The 17,371-nt window shown below is 33.5% G+C and overlaps 1 protein-coding gene across 4 annotated transcripts in view; it reads left to right on the top strand.

Annotated features, from left to right (window-relative positions):
• The first annotated feature begins 4,440 nt into the window (after positions 1-4,440).
• The window catches only part of phldb1b (pleckstrin homology-like domain, family B, member 1b), a 63,885-nt gene continuing 50,954 nt past the window's right edge, over positions 4,441-17,371 (top strand). For 3 of the 4 annotated variants that reach the window (XM_084419485.1, XM_084419484.1, XM_084419483.1), the window contains exons 1-4: positions 4,441-4,563; positions 5,643-5,738; positions 9,934-10,057; positions 12,181-12,351. In XM_084419485.1, the coding sequence (XP_084275611.1) occupies positions 4,528-4,563; positions 5,643-5,738; positions 9,934-10,057; positions 12,181-12,351 (427 nt within the window). In that variant the 5' untranslated portion in view covers positions 4,441-4,527. Of the gene's footprint in view, positions 4,564-5,642; positions 5,739-9,933; positions 10,058-12,180; positions 12,352-12,882; positions 13,306-17,371 lie in introns of those variants that run through there. The other variant, XM_084419486.1, reaches the window with a different exon arrangement.

Below are 17,371 nucleotides of genomic sequence, written 5' to 3'. Positions count from 1 at the left end.
TGTTTAGGGACATCTTCTAGTGTGATCTCCCCAGTGCCCACTTATATTGTTGATGACTGAATAATCACTGATGTTGATGCCGTTAGAGGTGCTACTATGTGTTTAGATGAGCGGTAAACTCAGGTACTTGTGTCAGTATTTACACTGCTGGGAATCCTAAGATTTGGAACATGATAGCTGGTTTCCTAGACCAACTTAAGGTGGTCAAGCTGTATTTTTGGAATGTGGTCAATGGTCCGCTTGTTAACAACTAGCAAATTACCATCTTAGACCCGTTAGAAACTAGCTACCATGTTCCAAAACAACATCATCTTAAACTAGATTTTTCTCCAGTGTATGCCTGTGTAACCCCACCTCCTCTGGCTGGTTGTCAACAATACAGCTCTTTTTTGTTCTTGGATTCTTATCTCAGGGTTATATATTTCACTGACGCTGACATGAGCATGCACAGAGGCCTTTCATGGTGTTCTGGTGACCTTTGCCCATGTGTCTTCACTGTGCAGGTGGTCTGCTGGTTATTAGCTTGTAACCAAGCCTCTGCCTTTCTCAAAACAATGAGTGATGGAGAAACCAGCATACCACAGATTTTACGCAGCACTTTAAAGCATCCCACACTGCTAAATGATTAGGGCGCATCTCAATCAGCTCACTAGCTAGGTTGTGAATCGTATATCATGTACACACATATTTAGGCACTCGTAAGGACCCTGGATCTCTACACACTGGGACACTGATGACTATTTTCAGCACCTTTACAACACCTTTGATGTACAGCTGGTATTTATGAACAACAGCAGCACTTATATCTTTCTCACATAAAAAAAAAAAAAAAAAAAAAGCTAATTAAAGTACATTGATAAATAATTTGGTTGTTACATATCCCTGCAATATGTCAGCTGTAAATTAATTATACATTTTAGTTACACTACCTTTTGAGTTGGTTCACTTGATTTGTTTTGTACTTCAGAATTTCAGTTAAGGGAACATAGTGAGCATCTACTCTCTCATTTTTAGGGTGGATTGTGAGATTTTTAAGGGAGCGAATGTATCCGCTCACTGTACGGATTTTGCCGTTTAGACCGGCCTTAAAATGTCCGACTCCCTGATTAGTGCCCCGACTGTTGAACTAGGGAGCTGATTGAGACGCATAAGTGTATTAGCAAGATTAGCTTCTGATTAGCAATTTAAGAGTAAGAACCATGGACATTGGAAAATATTTGATTGTAAAAACCAATGTTCTAAAAGTTTTCTTTTTTTATTCAATTGGTGTGTTTAGACCTCTAGAAATGTTACATAATTTGAGTCTTAATTACATTGGGTGGGAGAATTTCTGCCCACACAATGCTATTTTAAGTCACATTCTATAGCCCAGTTCATTTTCACATTCATCTACTTTGCAACATTTTTGTGGCTAGATCTAAAAATGGAAGAAGCTATTTAGTCAGCCACATCCATCGCTGTGTTTGTCTGTGGCCATAATCATACACATTCACAGAAATGGCAGGATTTCTCATCTGCCTCTCAATTTCCTGTCTAGATATGCGTCTGTATGCTGCGGCACATATGGCCTGCTGCAGGGACAGATCTTAAACATGTGTGATGTTTTCTTCAGTAACATCCTCTGAAGTTTGGCATCTTTGATATGAAACGGAGGCCTTAGGCATTGTGATCACGGATGTCGTGCAAATCGAGTTCAGTAACGGCAAATAGCTGATAACACATTTGTTTGGCAACATGTTGCAACCAGTTATTCAGCTGTGTGTGCAGCAAAAGACTGCTATTTTTCATGTTTGAGATTATATAATTATGTTAATTTTATGCATTCAGCATTTTTCCCCTGTGTTCATGACCCTATACCAGAACAGACCCAGTTTTGAGAAGCACAGTATCTCAGAGCTTACCACCAGGTGGAGTTCTCTGAGCAGGCAGCTCACAAAGATAACCAACTAGCTATTGAAAAAGCTCATTATCTCCCCCTTTCTCTCTCTCTGTCCCTGTACTTTTAAGCTCAACTAAAATTCCACTGATGAATAATCCACAGCGCCTCAAGGCAGGAACTAGAAAGCTGTTATTACCCTACAACAGTCAGGACTCGCTGCAAGCGTCTTTACCACATTTCCTCACTCTTATAAACCAATTTCAAATTTCTTCTCCTTCAGCATTTCCTGAGCATACAGAATATTATCTTTAAGGGAAATCCTTTAAATGAACCTCAGCAATATGTATGAGAGTGTAGATCACATGTGGTGGAACATCTACATTCCAAAAAGCACCATCATGTCTTTCCATTCAGAGATGTATCTACCATTAATCCGTGGCCTCCTTCCAGCCCACAATGCTGTCATTTTGAAGAGCTGAATGTTGTGTCATCCACCTTTCAAAACAATCCAACATCTCTTCTCTAAACTTGATACTTAAGGATTATGAAAGCAAGCCAACCCTCAGGCATTAAAAAAGTTTGAAAGAATAGTGTCACTGTAAACATTTTCTTATACTTTCTTTCTCGTTTAACATTTTTTATGGTGTCAAATATTTTTCAGACTTTTTTCATATAATATAATATATCGCAAATACACCCAGACAAGGGTGATTAGGTGGGATCTTGCATCACCCTGAAGAAGTTTATTCTGCAATAAAAACCAGATGGATGTATATTATTCCACTTATTATACAGCTTGCCACATAAGTAAATAATTAGCCTAGGGGTTGTTTGCACGACACCGTTTTCAATTAAAAACGTTAAAACTTTTATGCGTTTTGGCTATAAATTTACACGACAACATCGCTTTGAGTGCCTGAAAATGCAAAATTTTGAAAACTGGTTTCAAAGTGCAAGTTTTTGAAAACGGTCTCCGTGTAAACAAAAACGCGAATCTCTGAAAACAATCACGTTATGCACATGCATATTACGTGTTCAATCCAAAGTGTTTCATTGCCATCTAATAGCCTGGCAGCAGAATACAGCGTTTTTAGTCGTATTCGTGGATCCGTGTGAATATAGGGATCATTTTGACAATGGTGTCGTCAGTACGCGGAAAACTCAAAGGAAAAACTTCTTCGATTTAAGCATATCGTTGTCATGTAAAATGTTATGTTGAAATTTTTTATTAGGTTTTAAAATGCAAAGCTTTCGCAGAGAGAGAGAGGTGTGCTAGCAAGCGGCAAGTTCAAATTATAAGGACATTTGAGGGATACGGTACAGTCATTCCATTTATTACATGGCATTTCGCCACATAAATTAATTTAGGGGTAAGAGATTTTGATTTGAGATTAAACTGTTTTAAAATCTTAACTGTTTGTAATCTTATAATCCATTGCATTTTACAAAACAGTCCTTCCAAAATGGCAGCAACTGCGTTTGTATGAAACGAGAGCGAGTCTGCGATACCCAGATGACATAATTAAATAAGTGTAGCCTACACAAAATAGAGTTTTAATGTTGTATTAGCTCCCCAAACAAAAAACTTCCACAAAGAAAAATCGTTCCTAGCAAGTAGCAAGCGTATAACGCTGACTTCAGTAACCCGGATGAGCCGGTGTTATCAGTTTTTACCGGTCATTATCGGGAAATAACATACCGCTGGATGGCGCGATTGACCAATCAGAATCAAGTATTCCACAGATCTGCGTAATATAATATAATGTAATATAATAATCAAACTTTTTTTTATTAAAATCACTACACAAATGAAAAGAATCAAGATGATGTATGATAACATAGATATCGATTAGAAAAAATATTTTTAGAAGTGCGGATCCAAACATATGATTTGTTTCTTCGCTTAGTTACATGTGGGCTACAGTTTGGAGTAAGTGAGCAGCTAGATGCCGATCGACCACATCTCTTCATCTTTTTTCCATTGCGCTCTTCAGGCAGTGTCCACAGAGAGTGCTTTCCTATTTAGAGAGACAATCCCAGCCTTTATGCTTCAATTTGAAAAATGTGCTGTCCTTCACATTGTTTTTGTCTGGTAATATGTGAGCGTTTGCAAATTGGAACAGATTCAAACTCTGTATAAAGACACTAGAAGGGAAATGTGACTCAATGCCTTTTTATATTGTGCAAATTGGCTTTGATGAGCTAAGAGGCATGTGGCAATCCCAGAGTTTTGGAGTGTGATCAAACCCAATCTCAGTCTGTCGGATCTTCTGTCTGTCTGCCTCATAGTCTTTGTATATTTCCCACATGATATACATCAATTATTACTCACTTGTGTTTGCTTCAACTTGTTAGGCTTCCTCTCTTGTTCATCTTTCATTGTAATTTGCCGTCTTTCTTTTTTCTTTTATGGAGCTCCATCCTTTTATTGACCAACGCAGTAGGCTAACATCTGTTATCAGGCCTGTAGCCAACAGGCAGGAATGTGGGATTTAGCTCAAAGCAGCATGTATAGGCAGGTCCGTGCTGTTTTGAATAGGAGCAGGTATCCTCTAAATGAAGATGTTGAGAGACTAGAGAGACAGAAAATAGCAGTTACATTTTCTGAGGACTTTGATGCTGTAAAAGCTTGATCTCAATGCTCAAAAATGGATGCGTTGTGCTTGTTGGACACCTGGAAGAAGGTAAATTTGTAGAATTTATTTTGTATTTCACCTTTTAAACAGGATATTTCTTTTTTCATTTTTTAAATTCTTGGTGGATACATGCTCGGTTGTTAAATATTTAAAACCTCATCAGAATTTCATGAGAAGGTCATTTAGGTTGTAGATCCAGGCCTTTTTGTTCAGGTGAAGTGGTTTCAAGTATTAAAAGGTTAGATATGTGTGAAATTTGATTCAGTGCCGAGCAATTTAAATTCTCCAGCCTTCAAAAAAGTGTTTTTGTATCTCATAACAAAGGTGCTATCATCGAATCTCACAGACTAATTACAGTAATTACCTCAGATTATGCAGTTTTGGGTTTCACTGAATTCATTTCACCACAAGCCTGTTTCTAGATCCGAGGCTGCAAAAGTTACAATACATAACGCAGTTCTGCATGTGACTAGCCAACAGGTAAATGTATAAATTTAGCCATTGGAGGGATACGTTCTGCTCTGGTTGAAGTCAAAGACAGCACAGTGAGTAAGAGCACTGGAATGTCAGGGCAGGAAGGTCCGTGTGCGTGTATGTGTCAGGTCTCAGAGGAAAAGGCAGCTTACGGCCGATGAGAGTCAGTGCGAGTTGGGCCGACGGGGTAAATCAGCGTTATCTGTTTGTAAATGCCATTTGTATGAGTGCAGGCTCTATTCGTCAGGGCAGTGAGTCAGCTGAGGATGCAGACGGGGAATGCCGGAGGCTGCATGTCTCCCACTTTGCACTATTGTGTGTTTACTGTGGATACTTGCCTGGCATAGCATAGTTGTTATGTACTATAGACAAGACACCAATTAATGAGAATATATGTGAAAGAATGTAAAGTGGATCCAAAAAGGGAACGCTCACCCACAAAATTAAAATTCTGTAATCATTTACTCGCCCTCGAGTCAGCCGAAACCTATGATCTTCTTTCATGTAACACAAACAAAGTTAGTAGAATGTCCTAGTTGCTGTAAGAATAAGAAGTTACTAACAAAACCGAGAGATATACTGGTGAGGATTGTAAACTGATTCATTTGATACGATTTGTAAGGTCGCATCAACACTGTTTTTGTCTCTTGCAGGATTCTCATGTCCCCGAGCGAGTAAGTGACACACTGGTCATGGATAGTTTGAACCAAAATCTTAGCAGTGGACATCAGTCTCATCAGCTGCTCCAGGTGAGATCGAACTTTACTTAATATGTGTGACAACTAATTCATTCATACTCTTATTTGATAAGTAATATAATTGCATTATATCTTAATTATCATTAATATGTATAGTAAATTTATTAAAGAAAATATGCTAATACTTTTATTCAGCAATGAACTGATCAAAAGTGACAGTAAGGACATTTTGTAAAGCTACACAAATTTTGTATTTATTTATAAATATTAATATTGATAATAAAAAATGCATAAAAAATGCACCTAATCTCTCCCTCACATCACACACACACACGTGTAAAAAGTGTTGTTTAATTAAAAAGATGCAGAAAGTTTTCTGTGATGGTAGGGTTAGTGTAAGGGCATAGAATATGCATTTGTACTGTATAAAAACCATTACGCCTATGGACAGTCCCTATTGTAATGCTATTTTTGTACTTGTTTATTTATACATAAAGAATAGAACAAAAAATATTATATACGGTTATATAAATTTTCTATTTCTATTTTTTTGGTATAAGCAAAACTTCAGCTCAAAAAGGTAGAAAGCTACGTTTTATGCAGTCCTAATTAATGAATTTTACAGTTTGTATGACAGTAAGAAGGTAAATCCAGTTCTAATAGCGACACCTTTGTTCAGCACAGAGGGAGCTTTTGTCTGGCAGAAAGAACTGAGTGTTCATAATACGATGTGACAGTCAAAGTGTGAAACAGACCCTTGGGGGCATCATTGCCATCTTCACCTTCTGCTTCAACATGGCTGCTTACTCCTCGTGATAGATAATCCATGGCAGATGTGTTGATGGTCTTACTTATGAAACACAATGATCATCTCTCACTCACATCCTGCAAACTCTGCCTTAACCGATTACACTAATTACCTCCTGCTAATCTTGTTTAAGCATCCGGGTTTATCCTAAACTCAAGCATATACCGCAGCCCTGAGGTGATGATATGTCTTTAGCAGATATTTGGGAAGGTGGGTGCACAGCAATTATCTGGAAGGCTGGCGTACGGTTAAAAATAATATGCCTAGCCTATATTGCATAAGTCTGTGCAAAATGAAATCCTGTGCATATTTACATATCATCATGATTGTGCATTGAACAGAATTTACCATCAAAACAAGTTGATGGATTCAGCTAATTTCCAGTTGAAAAATGATGTCATTGCATGATAGCACAATTACAGGGTACAGTCTTCCATTCCCAGTCATTACCAGTTCACCCTGTTGCCATGACAACCTCCCCCTTGCTGAGCCTTTAAGTTTCCACGGAGGTCTACTCTCAAGATGTAACTGAAGGTTCTTCTCTCACTAAAGGGTTGAAGTATGAGCACCTAACCGCCTGCCTAGAGCTCAGCTTGAATTATTACTTCGGAACTTCTTATTGTTGTGAAATATCAAATCATCACTGACTGTATTTATAATGTTTTTTATCAGCAGTGTAAAAAAATGGCTTTACCTCTCAGATCAGACACGAACATTAAAAGCAGCAATTCTGACTCCATTGGTGACCACAACATTTAAAGGCCTCATGACTTTTCCTGCTGTTTATGATTTACTGAAAAAGGATTACGGATAAGGATTTTAAAAATATATATATACGTATATATTTTTTTTAATCATAATTTCAACCCAATACCCAATAGTTTAGTTTTTAGCAGTTTTAGTAAAAAAAAAAAAAAATTACACTAATGCAAATAGAGTTTTACCATTTTATTAATGTACATGACTTGTCCAGGTCTAAATATCGCACTTTTAAAATTGGGCTTCCTAATATATCCAGGTTTTTCAAGACATTTAAAAGGAAAACCTGAATTCAAATAGAAATATCTTGATTTTTTGTTGCTTAACTTATTTTAATGCATGTATTTTACATTGTTTTATATATATATATATATATTTATTTATTTATTTATTTATTTTTTCAGCAAGCAAAAAGAGTAAATCAGAATAGATAGTATCTAAAAAACTGTAGGTGAAAAGTTCATGGATGACCTACTACTTCCACTAAGATTCCGAAGTGCGCATATGTTAGACTTTTTACTATCCCATGAGGCCACGGGAGAGGAATTGTGAATGGTGGGTAGCCTATCCACCTTATTTTGCAATGCGAAAGTAAGCTATTATCTGTGAATGTGTGAGATTTCAAATTAATTTGGTAAATATCTATAGGTAAATAAAGTAGACTGTTTGCACAAATCAGTGTGTGTATTATTATAATGATAAATTAAAATAATATGATAACAAAATATCAGTTTGCAATATCAGGCAGCATAACGGACTGTTTTTGTGCAGCTATAATAACGGATGTCACCGGAAGCCTTGCTCATTCAAGTAACAAATGGCCGCACCCGCTCTCACATTAACCCTTTCATGCATGAATTATGATATCCTCAGTCAGGATTTTTTTCCTATGTGTTTTTATTGCTCTTAGGGCATGAAAAACAAGAATTGATTTTTATTTAATTTTTTTACAAATTTTTCAAAGAGATCTTCAGATGTCCACTTGAGTGGACAGCATGCGTTTATGGTTTAAACTGAAGATATACTGTATTAAATAAGACAATAATCAAAAAGATAAAGTATGTGAATTTAACAAACTAATCAATACAATTATATCAAATCATGTGAAAACTATAAAATATATACAAAAAATATAAATGCAAAATATTGCAAAGGCTTCATACAACTTCATACAAGTTGCACTTCGCGTATCTTTGATATCAGAACATGAGGACGTGATTCCATCAGAATTTTCTACAGCGTGTCAAGGTACAACTGTGGAAACCACTCAGATGCTCCCTCCAGTGCACCAGAGTATGGATATTTACCCTTATTAGCTGATCATTCTGATTATGTTCAAGATGGACATGCACATTTCTATCATAGCCCTCCTCTGAGAAAACCTAGCGATACGTTTTTTTCAATCTCATCTGAAATGATCAGTGTTGGATGTAATGCATTACAAGTAACATGCATAACCCATTCAGATTACTTTTTTGATGTTACAAGTAAAGTAATGTGTTACAAGTAACATGCATTACCTAATCAGATTACTTTTTGATCTAACAAGTAATTAACTACAAGTAATGTGCATTACCTAATCAGATTACTTTTTGATATAACGAGTAAAGAAACGCATTACAAGTAACATGCATTACGTAATCAGATTACTTTGTGATGTTATGAGTAAAGAAACGCATTACAATAACGCATATTACATAATCAGATTACTTTTTGATGTTATGAGTAAAGAAACGCATTACAAGTAACATGCATTATGTAATCAGATTACTTTTTGATGTTATGAGTAAAAAAACGCATTACAAGTAACATGCATTATGTAATCAGATTACTTTTTGATGTTATGAGTAAAAAAACGCATTACAAGTAACATGCATTACGTAATCAGATTACGTTTTGATGTTATGAGTAAAAAAACGCATTACAATAACGTGCATTACGAAATCAGATTACTTTTTGATCTAACAAATAAAGTAATGCATTACAAGTGTCATACATTATGTAATCACATGACTTTTTTCGATGTCAATGAAAATTACTTTCTAATAATACAAATACATTTATTTACAGTAAAAAAAGTCACTGCAGATTAAGTTTTTAAGTTTTAAATTTCAAAAACAATATTCACATTATAATTATGAATTGTAGCTGAAATATAGCAGTTGATGCATGACGTCCACTACAGTGGACATGTGATTAATCAGAGTTTTCTCTCAATCTAAAATCAAAACTTGGAAAATTTTACTGTGATATGACTCATTAGATATTGCTTGATGCTGCAATATTTTTTTTACCTACAAGAGTCTCCTAGAATAGAAGGAATGGGTGGATATTCCGGAGCAACTTGGCATGTCTGACTGACCCTTGGCCATCTTGGTTTGGAGGGGGAAAAAATCGAAATACAAAGGCTTGCCACTTGGTTGCAATTTATAGAATGATGCACAAGGGTCCAATGAAGAGGCTGATGTGCAACTTTGCCATAAAAACCCGTGCAAATTCAAGAAAATGCATTTTTAATAGCTGTCCACTGTAGTGACCACTATGCGTGAAAGGGTTAAAAATAAGGAGTACCTACCTAGACTGTCAGAAAGCTATTTCGGATGCAGTCAAAGTCGTATGGATTTAGAAACACATGAGGATGAGACAACGATAACATTTTTCATTTACGATACTTTTTAGAGCACTCCACTGGATTTGTTCGAGACCGGGAAAGCACTGAAGTTCCAAGCAGAGCGCCCCCATTTGGTCAGTCTAGGAAGTGGCCGTCTCAGTACAGCCATCACCCTCTTGCCCCTGTCTGAAGGTAAGGTTATTATTAAATTGGTATAGGTATATATTTATATGTTCACTCTTTAGTTTAGGGTCCGATTCTCACTGTTAACTAACTATTAACTCCGGCTTTTGCCTCAATAAACTCCTAATTACTGCTTAATTATTAATAGTTAGTAAGATAGTTGTTAAATTTAGGAATTGGGTAGGATTAAGGGATGTAGAATATGGTCCTGCAGAATAAGGCATTAGTATGTGTGCTTTATACTAATAAACAGCCAATATCCTAGTGATATGCATGCTAATAAGCAACTAGTTAATGAGAATTGGACCTTAAACTAAAGTGTTACCATTCATATTAATGATATTATTATATTATCATACAGTACTTCAGTGGACTGACTTTTTCAAAATGTTTGCGATCTTTTCTCCAAGATTCTCAGTCTTTACAAACTTAGAAAGTTTGGGGGAAAAGTAGAAAGTTCTCAAAATATGATCCAATAATGCAATTTTGTGGGAAGAAATACAAACCTTTAGTATAATACATATAGGCCTATTACACAGATGGTCAAATCCCCTGCATCCACCTCTGTGTTGTGATTGAAAAGCTAATAACCCAACCCGGAGCCTTAAGCAGCATGGGGTCTTTAAAAACACCCTCTCTTAATTAGAGAAACCCCCTCCTTCGCTAACCTCCCGCCATCATCTCCACCTACTTACTTTCTCTGATACTGACAAGCCATTCACACCAGTGTCTCCTTTATCAGTGTCCATCTGCCTGAATTCCTCAGAGACACATGGAGTACTCTTTTTAGGCTATGAAAAGGGCACAGGAGAAGAGGCTTTGAATGCTTATTTAATTTATATTAGTCACTGTGCACTGTATTAATATTATAAACTGATACACTAGCTTGTGTGATTCTGAGGTCCTCTCAGGTCACAGGCTTTTATCTCGTGCCTGATAACAGATGAGGGTGGACGGGGGCAGATGGGAAGCGGGTTGAGGAATGTGGTTCTTCTCTCTGACAAAGAGCAGGCCAACATCAGTGATTTCGCTTCAGTTTAATTTAACATTATAGGCATCACACTCTGCTGGAAGATGATAAATTACACATACTGTTTATGTTTGAAATATTATATAATTGTTATTTATGGTTGTTTCTTCAACTATTTGCACGTTACATCTCTTAAAACATTATTCACACTCTTGCTAGTTTATTGAATGTCCACTTACAACATCTATCAGTGAATACATTTATTATAATTTTGTACATAATTCACATGCGTCTTATACTTATATCAAGCTCTTCACTGACAATTTCATACAATAATTAAGTTATAATTTTTAAAATCTCTATTAAGATTGTTTGTAATAGACAAGATGCCATAGTCTATTTCTGTAAAAATGTAAATAAATCATTCTGACACAATAAATATTGCTAGATATTTTGTTAGATTATTATTATTACATTATACATATTGCTATGCTGCATTTTCATTGAACATCTGATGAGTGTTAAGGCAATAAAATCTATACACATACCGTTCAATGGGGTCAGTTAATAAAAGATATAAAAAATCCTTTTATTCAGCAAGGATGCAATAAAATGATCAAAAGTGACAGTAAAAAAAAACATTTATAATGTTACAAACGATTTCTATTTCAAATAGATGCTGTTCTTTTGAACTTTTTATTCATCGAAGAATCGTGAAAAAATGTATCACGGTTTTCATAAACATTTTAAGCAGCACAACCGTTTTCAACATTGATAATAATAAATGTTTCTTGAGCACAAATTCAGCATATTAGAATGTGATGCAGAAGACTGGAGTGATGTCTGCTGAAAATTCAGCTTTGCCATCTCAGGAATAAATTACATTTTGAAATTATTAAAATACAAAACAATTGCAATATTACTGTTATTTTACTGTATATTTGATCAATAAAGGCAGCCTTGGTGAGCATAAGATACTTCTTTACAAAAAAAAACCCATCAACATTAGTGTGCATAAAAGTAAAATAGTGCCTGGGTTTTCATTGACCGCTTTCCAAACTTCACCTGAGTTGTACTTTCAACCTGAAATTTTCACTAGTACATGTTGTCTGAGAGCAAATAATCTTTGAAATCAACATCCTGTGGGGGTTGTTTGTTTTAGGCAAGACCACTCTGGGTCACGGAGCCATGGACATCAGCATCCAGGGCCCAGGGATCTCAGCTCAGCATTGCTTTATCGAGAACAGGGCTGGAGTCATCACTCTGCACCCCTGTGGAAACCAGTGCAGCATGGACGGACTACCGGTCACCAAACCTGTGCGCCTGTCTCAAGGTAGCTTTTGTTCATTTACAATAGTTAAATCCTTCAGGACTTCGTTCAAATCAAATGTGGCCAAGAATTTCAGTCATTACCTGGTGATCCGCATCAGTCACGCCAAAATTCAAGCATGATTCTGAAGTGTAAAATCTATGAAAGGGAAACAATGCACCCAAACCGAAAGAAAGTATGCTCCTCCTCTGAGTCTTTTGTCTGAGGGAACAATTTGACTAGACAGGTTGGGGGGAGGGGTGTGTTTAGGGTAATCTTCATTGTGTGAGCTTCTAGTGTTTCACTATTGTTCAATACGTTTGCTCTGAAATATTTCGTTTAATGATCATAGTAAAAGTCTCATTTAGTGCAGCCCATGTTTTTATGATCTTCTATGTGTAAAGTCATAAAAGAGCAGGAACCTGTGGAAAGAATGTTAAATGCAGTAAGTGACCAGAAACCCCCCTCTTGCCCCCCCCACCCCCTGACATGCAGAGATTGGAGGCTCTGACTCAGGGGTGAGCAATTACACCTCCTCCTTCCCATCCCTAATCTGAGAGGGAAATTTGTTGCACCAGTGACGGAGACAGCTGTTCAACTTTACCACCCATCAGTGCGAAAGCGTGCAGGGGTTCAGTGACTTCAAAAGTGCTCGGATACAATACACCACCTCTGGGTTGCCATTCGTTGGACAGGATTATATTTCTGTGGAGATGTATGGTTTATAGTGGAAGCCTCCTCACTACGACTGCGTGCACCGGACAGCTGTTTGCACTGTTTCAAGTTAACGATAAAGAAATCTTATAAAGCATGGGGAATAATTGATGAATACTCCATGAACAAAGGATTTACCACGACCAAGAAAGTCAGTCTCTGCGTGCTACAGTTGTAGTATAAAACCATGTGCTTTCCCATTTAAAGGGACAGCTAGCATGTTACCTACAGATGGGACGGGAAGTTGACCGTTTGGATTTAAAAGTAAGTGTATAAAGACCTGATAAATTGGTTTGAGTTGTGAATAATTCAAAATAGATATTTAAAAGCAGCTTTGCTGCAGACAAATCTCAGATATAAGCTCTTTATTAGATACGTTGCCTTTACAATGTAGCATTGCATTATGTTGTTGTATTAACAATACTTTTATTCAGGAAGGAAGCATTCAATTGATAGTGCTAGTAAAGAAATTGATAATGTTACAAAAGATGTATATGTAAAAATGCTGTTCTTTTGAACTTTAGTTTAAGAATTTAAAGATTTCTGAAGGATCATGTGACTGAATAATGGAGTAAAATTCAGCTTTAACATCACAGAAATAAATTACATTTTAAAAATATATGAAAATTGAACAATTGCAATAATATACAATATTGCTGGTTTTTTATCAAATACATGCAGTCTTGGAGAGCATATGGGACTTCTTTTTAAAAAAATTAAATTATCAAAACAGAAAATAGATGGATGATAGGAATAAGATAACTATAACTACACTAACATGAATATAATATTATCATAATATGTGAATACGCAGGACGCATAACCCACAATAAACCGGTCCAAATCTTGCCGAGAGGTTTTCTCTTCCATGTTGGCCGAGGCATGAGTGTGTGTGTATAGTGTTACACTTCTATTCCTGGTCAATGTGACCCAAGAGTGCTGCTAATCCTGTTTCTATGCAGCCCTTCCTCATTCTCAACACACTGTTTGCTCAGTCTGACTATCCACACATGCTTTTATTTGTCCTGAACGTATACTGGCAACCCTGCTGGAATAGTTGACGGAAAGATAAGGCGATTGCTCCTTATTATTCTGCTTTAAGTACCCTGTTGTCACCATGTTCATACATAACCTCCTCTGAACTAAATGTAAAACCATCTGCTCAAGAAATGGCCTCCATCTAAGAGGTTGGTCCATGTCTTGAAACTTGAAAGTCTTTTTTGTGTGTCATCTACATTTTACATGCGGAATGATTTGTTACAATGCATTTTCACAGCCTTCACATGAGATTAAACACTTGGTGTTGTGATCATTGTGATTTATCTTATTTATATTTATCTTTGGCACACATAAGCTGTATCGTTTATGGATGTGAGCCACATGATTTCTGGTATGTGTGGAATTGGTGTAAGGTTAGAATGAAAAACTGGGTTGCTTTCCAGACGCAATAAAACTTATTGCCATGGCAACCGTTGAGCGTTCTTTTTGGCATTTTTGTCTTGACGTCTTCTGTCTCCTGTTCACATGCCTGTGTTTTGAGTTGGAACGATTTGGGACCCGTGACTCACCATTCTCTGTTCTGACAGCTTTATTGAGATCTAAACAATAATGCAATAATTTATGCAATGGGTTTGACACAGATCCAGCACTTTTATTTTTATTGAAAGTGCATGAGGCAGATCTGTACTGCACTGTTATATGTGGTTTGGATAACAACTGGTGTGAATAACTCTATGCGGCCCTTTTCATCGCTGTGATATAACAAGTCAAGATGAAGAATTGGGTCTCTGAGTCACTATTGTTTCTTTTAGAAGAAATTTGAACTCTTCCCACCATATTTGTGATGCACTACTGGATTTGTGCTATACAGTAAGGTCATCTGTTTTTGTATTGATTTCATGTGTTAAAAAATGAAGAGATATGGCATTTTTAAACTTATTTAGAAAGTTTGGTACTTTTTATTGACTCTCATGTTCTGTGTGATGTCTGAGAGACCCCGAGGGTCTTGCCTAGCTCATAAAACACACTTAACATTGAAGGATAAATAACTAAATTGTAAACTAAATTGTACTTAAACTCTCTAAAATGTTACATTATTTATATTTGGGGTCTCAGAGATTTATAATAAATTATACAATTATAATAACAATATTAGTACTTAATTATATTATATAAAGTTTTTTTTGAATTACTTTATATATAATGAATATATTGTAAATAATATATTATAATTTATTTAAATATATACTGTATATTTAAGTATTTTAACTCAAATAAAAATATAAGATGAACAACAAATAATCTTTATTTAAAAAAAATGACCTTCACTGCTATGTTTTTTTAATTACGTTATATATAATTAATATATTGTAAATAATATATTATAATTTATTTAAATGTATACTGTATATTTAAGTATTTTAACTAAAATAAACATATAAGATGAACAAATAAACAAATAATCATTATTTAAAAAATGACCTTCACTGTTATGTTTTTTAATTGTTATATATAATTAATATATTGTAAATAATATATTATAATTTATTTAAATATATATACTGTATATTTAAGTATTTTAACTAAAATAAAAATATAAGATGACCAAATAAACAAATAATCTTTTTTTTTTTTTAATGGCCTTCACTGCTATGTTTTTTAATTGTTATATATAATTAATATATTGTAAATAATATATTATAATTTATTTAAATATATACTGTATATTTAAGTATTTTAACTAAAATAAAAATATAAGATGAACAAATAAACAAATAATCATTATTTAAAAAAATGACCTTCACTGCTGTTTTTTTGTTGTTATATATAATTAATATATTGTAAATAATATATTATAATTTATTTAAATATATATACTGTATATTTAAGTATTTTAACTAAAATAAAAATATAAGATGAACAAATAAACAAATAATCATTATTTAAAAAAATGACCTTCACTGCTATGTTTTTTTATTGTTATATATAATTAATATATTGTAAATAATATATTATAATTTATTTAAATATATATACTGTATATTTAAGTATTTTAACTAAAATAAAAATATAAGATGAACAAATAACAAATAATCTTTATTTAAAAAAATGACCTTCACTGCTGTTTTTTTTTATTACATTATATATAATTAATATATTGTAAATAATATATTATAATTTATTTAAATATATATACTGTATATTTAAGTATTTTAACTAAAATAAAAATATAAGATGAACAAATAAACAAATAATCATTATTTAAAAAAATGACCTTCACTGCTATGTTTTTTTTATTGTTATATATAATTAATATATTGTAAATAATATATTATAATTTATTTAAATATATATACTGTATATTTAAGTATTTTAACTAAAATAAAAATATAAGATGAACAAATAACAAATAATCTTTATTTAAAAAAATGACCTTCACTGCTGTTTTTTTTATTACATTATATATAATTAATATATTGTAAATAATATATTATCATTTATTTAAATATATATACTGTATATTTAAGTATTTTAACTAAAATAAAAAATATAAGATGAACAAATAAACAAATAATCTTTATTTTAAAAAAGGGCCTTCACTGCTGTTTTTTTAATTACGTTATATATAATTAATATATTGTAAATAATATATCATCATTTATTTAAATATATATACTGTATATTTAAGTATTTTAACTAAAATAAAAATATAAGATGAACAAATAACAAATAATCTTTATTTAAAAAAATGACCTTCACTGCTGTTTTTTAATTACGTTATATATAATTAATATATTGTAAATAATATATTATCATTTATTTAAATATATATACTGTATATTTAAGTATTTTAACTAAAATAAAAATATAAGATGAACAAATAACAAATAATCTTTATTTAAAAAAGTGACCTTCACTGCTGTTTTTTAATTACGTTATATATAATTAATATATTGTAAATAATATATTATCATTTATTTAAATATATATATACTGTATATTTAAGTATTTTAACTAAAATAAAAATATAAGATGAACAAATAAACAAATAATCTTTATTTAAAAAAATGGCCTTCACTGCTATGTTTTTTTAATTATGTTATATATAATTAATATATTGTAACAATATATTATAATTTATTTAAATATATACTGTATATTTAAGTATTTTAACTAAAATAAAAAATATAAGATGAACAAATAAACAAATAATCTTTATTTTAAAAAATGACCTTCACTGCTATGTTATTAATTTATTACTTGTCAGGTGATTTTGGCATGGTTACACTTGCACTTTCTTTAATGAGCTTGGCTTCTCACAGTGCAGTTA

Source organism: Rutilus rutilus, assembly GCF_951802725.1.
Source record: "Rutilus rutilus genome assembly, chromosome: 9".
NCBI lineage: Eukaryota > Metazoa > Chordata > Actinopteri > Cypriniformes > Leuciscidae > Rutilus > Rutilus rutilus.
Note: the sequence above shows the minus strand (reverse complement) of the source record. Positions and strands in the feature narration are given on the sequence as shown.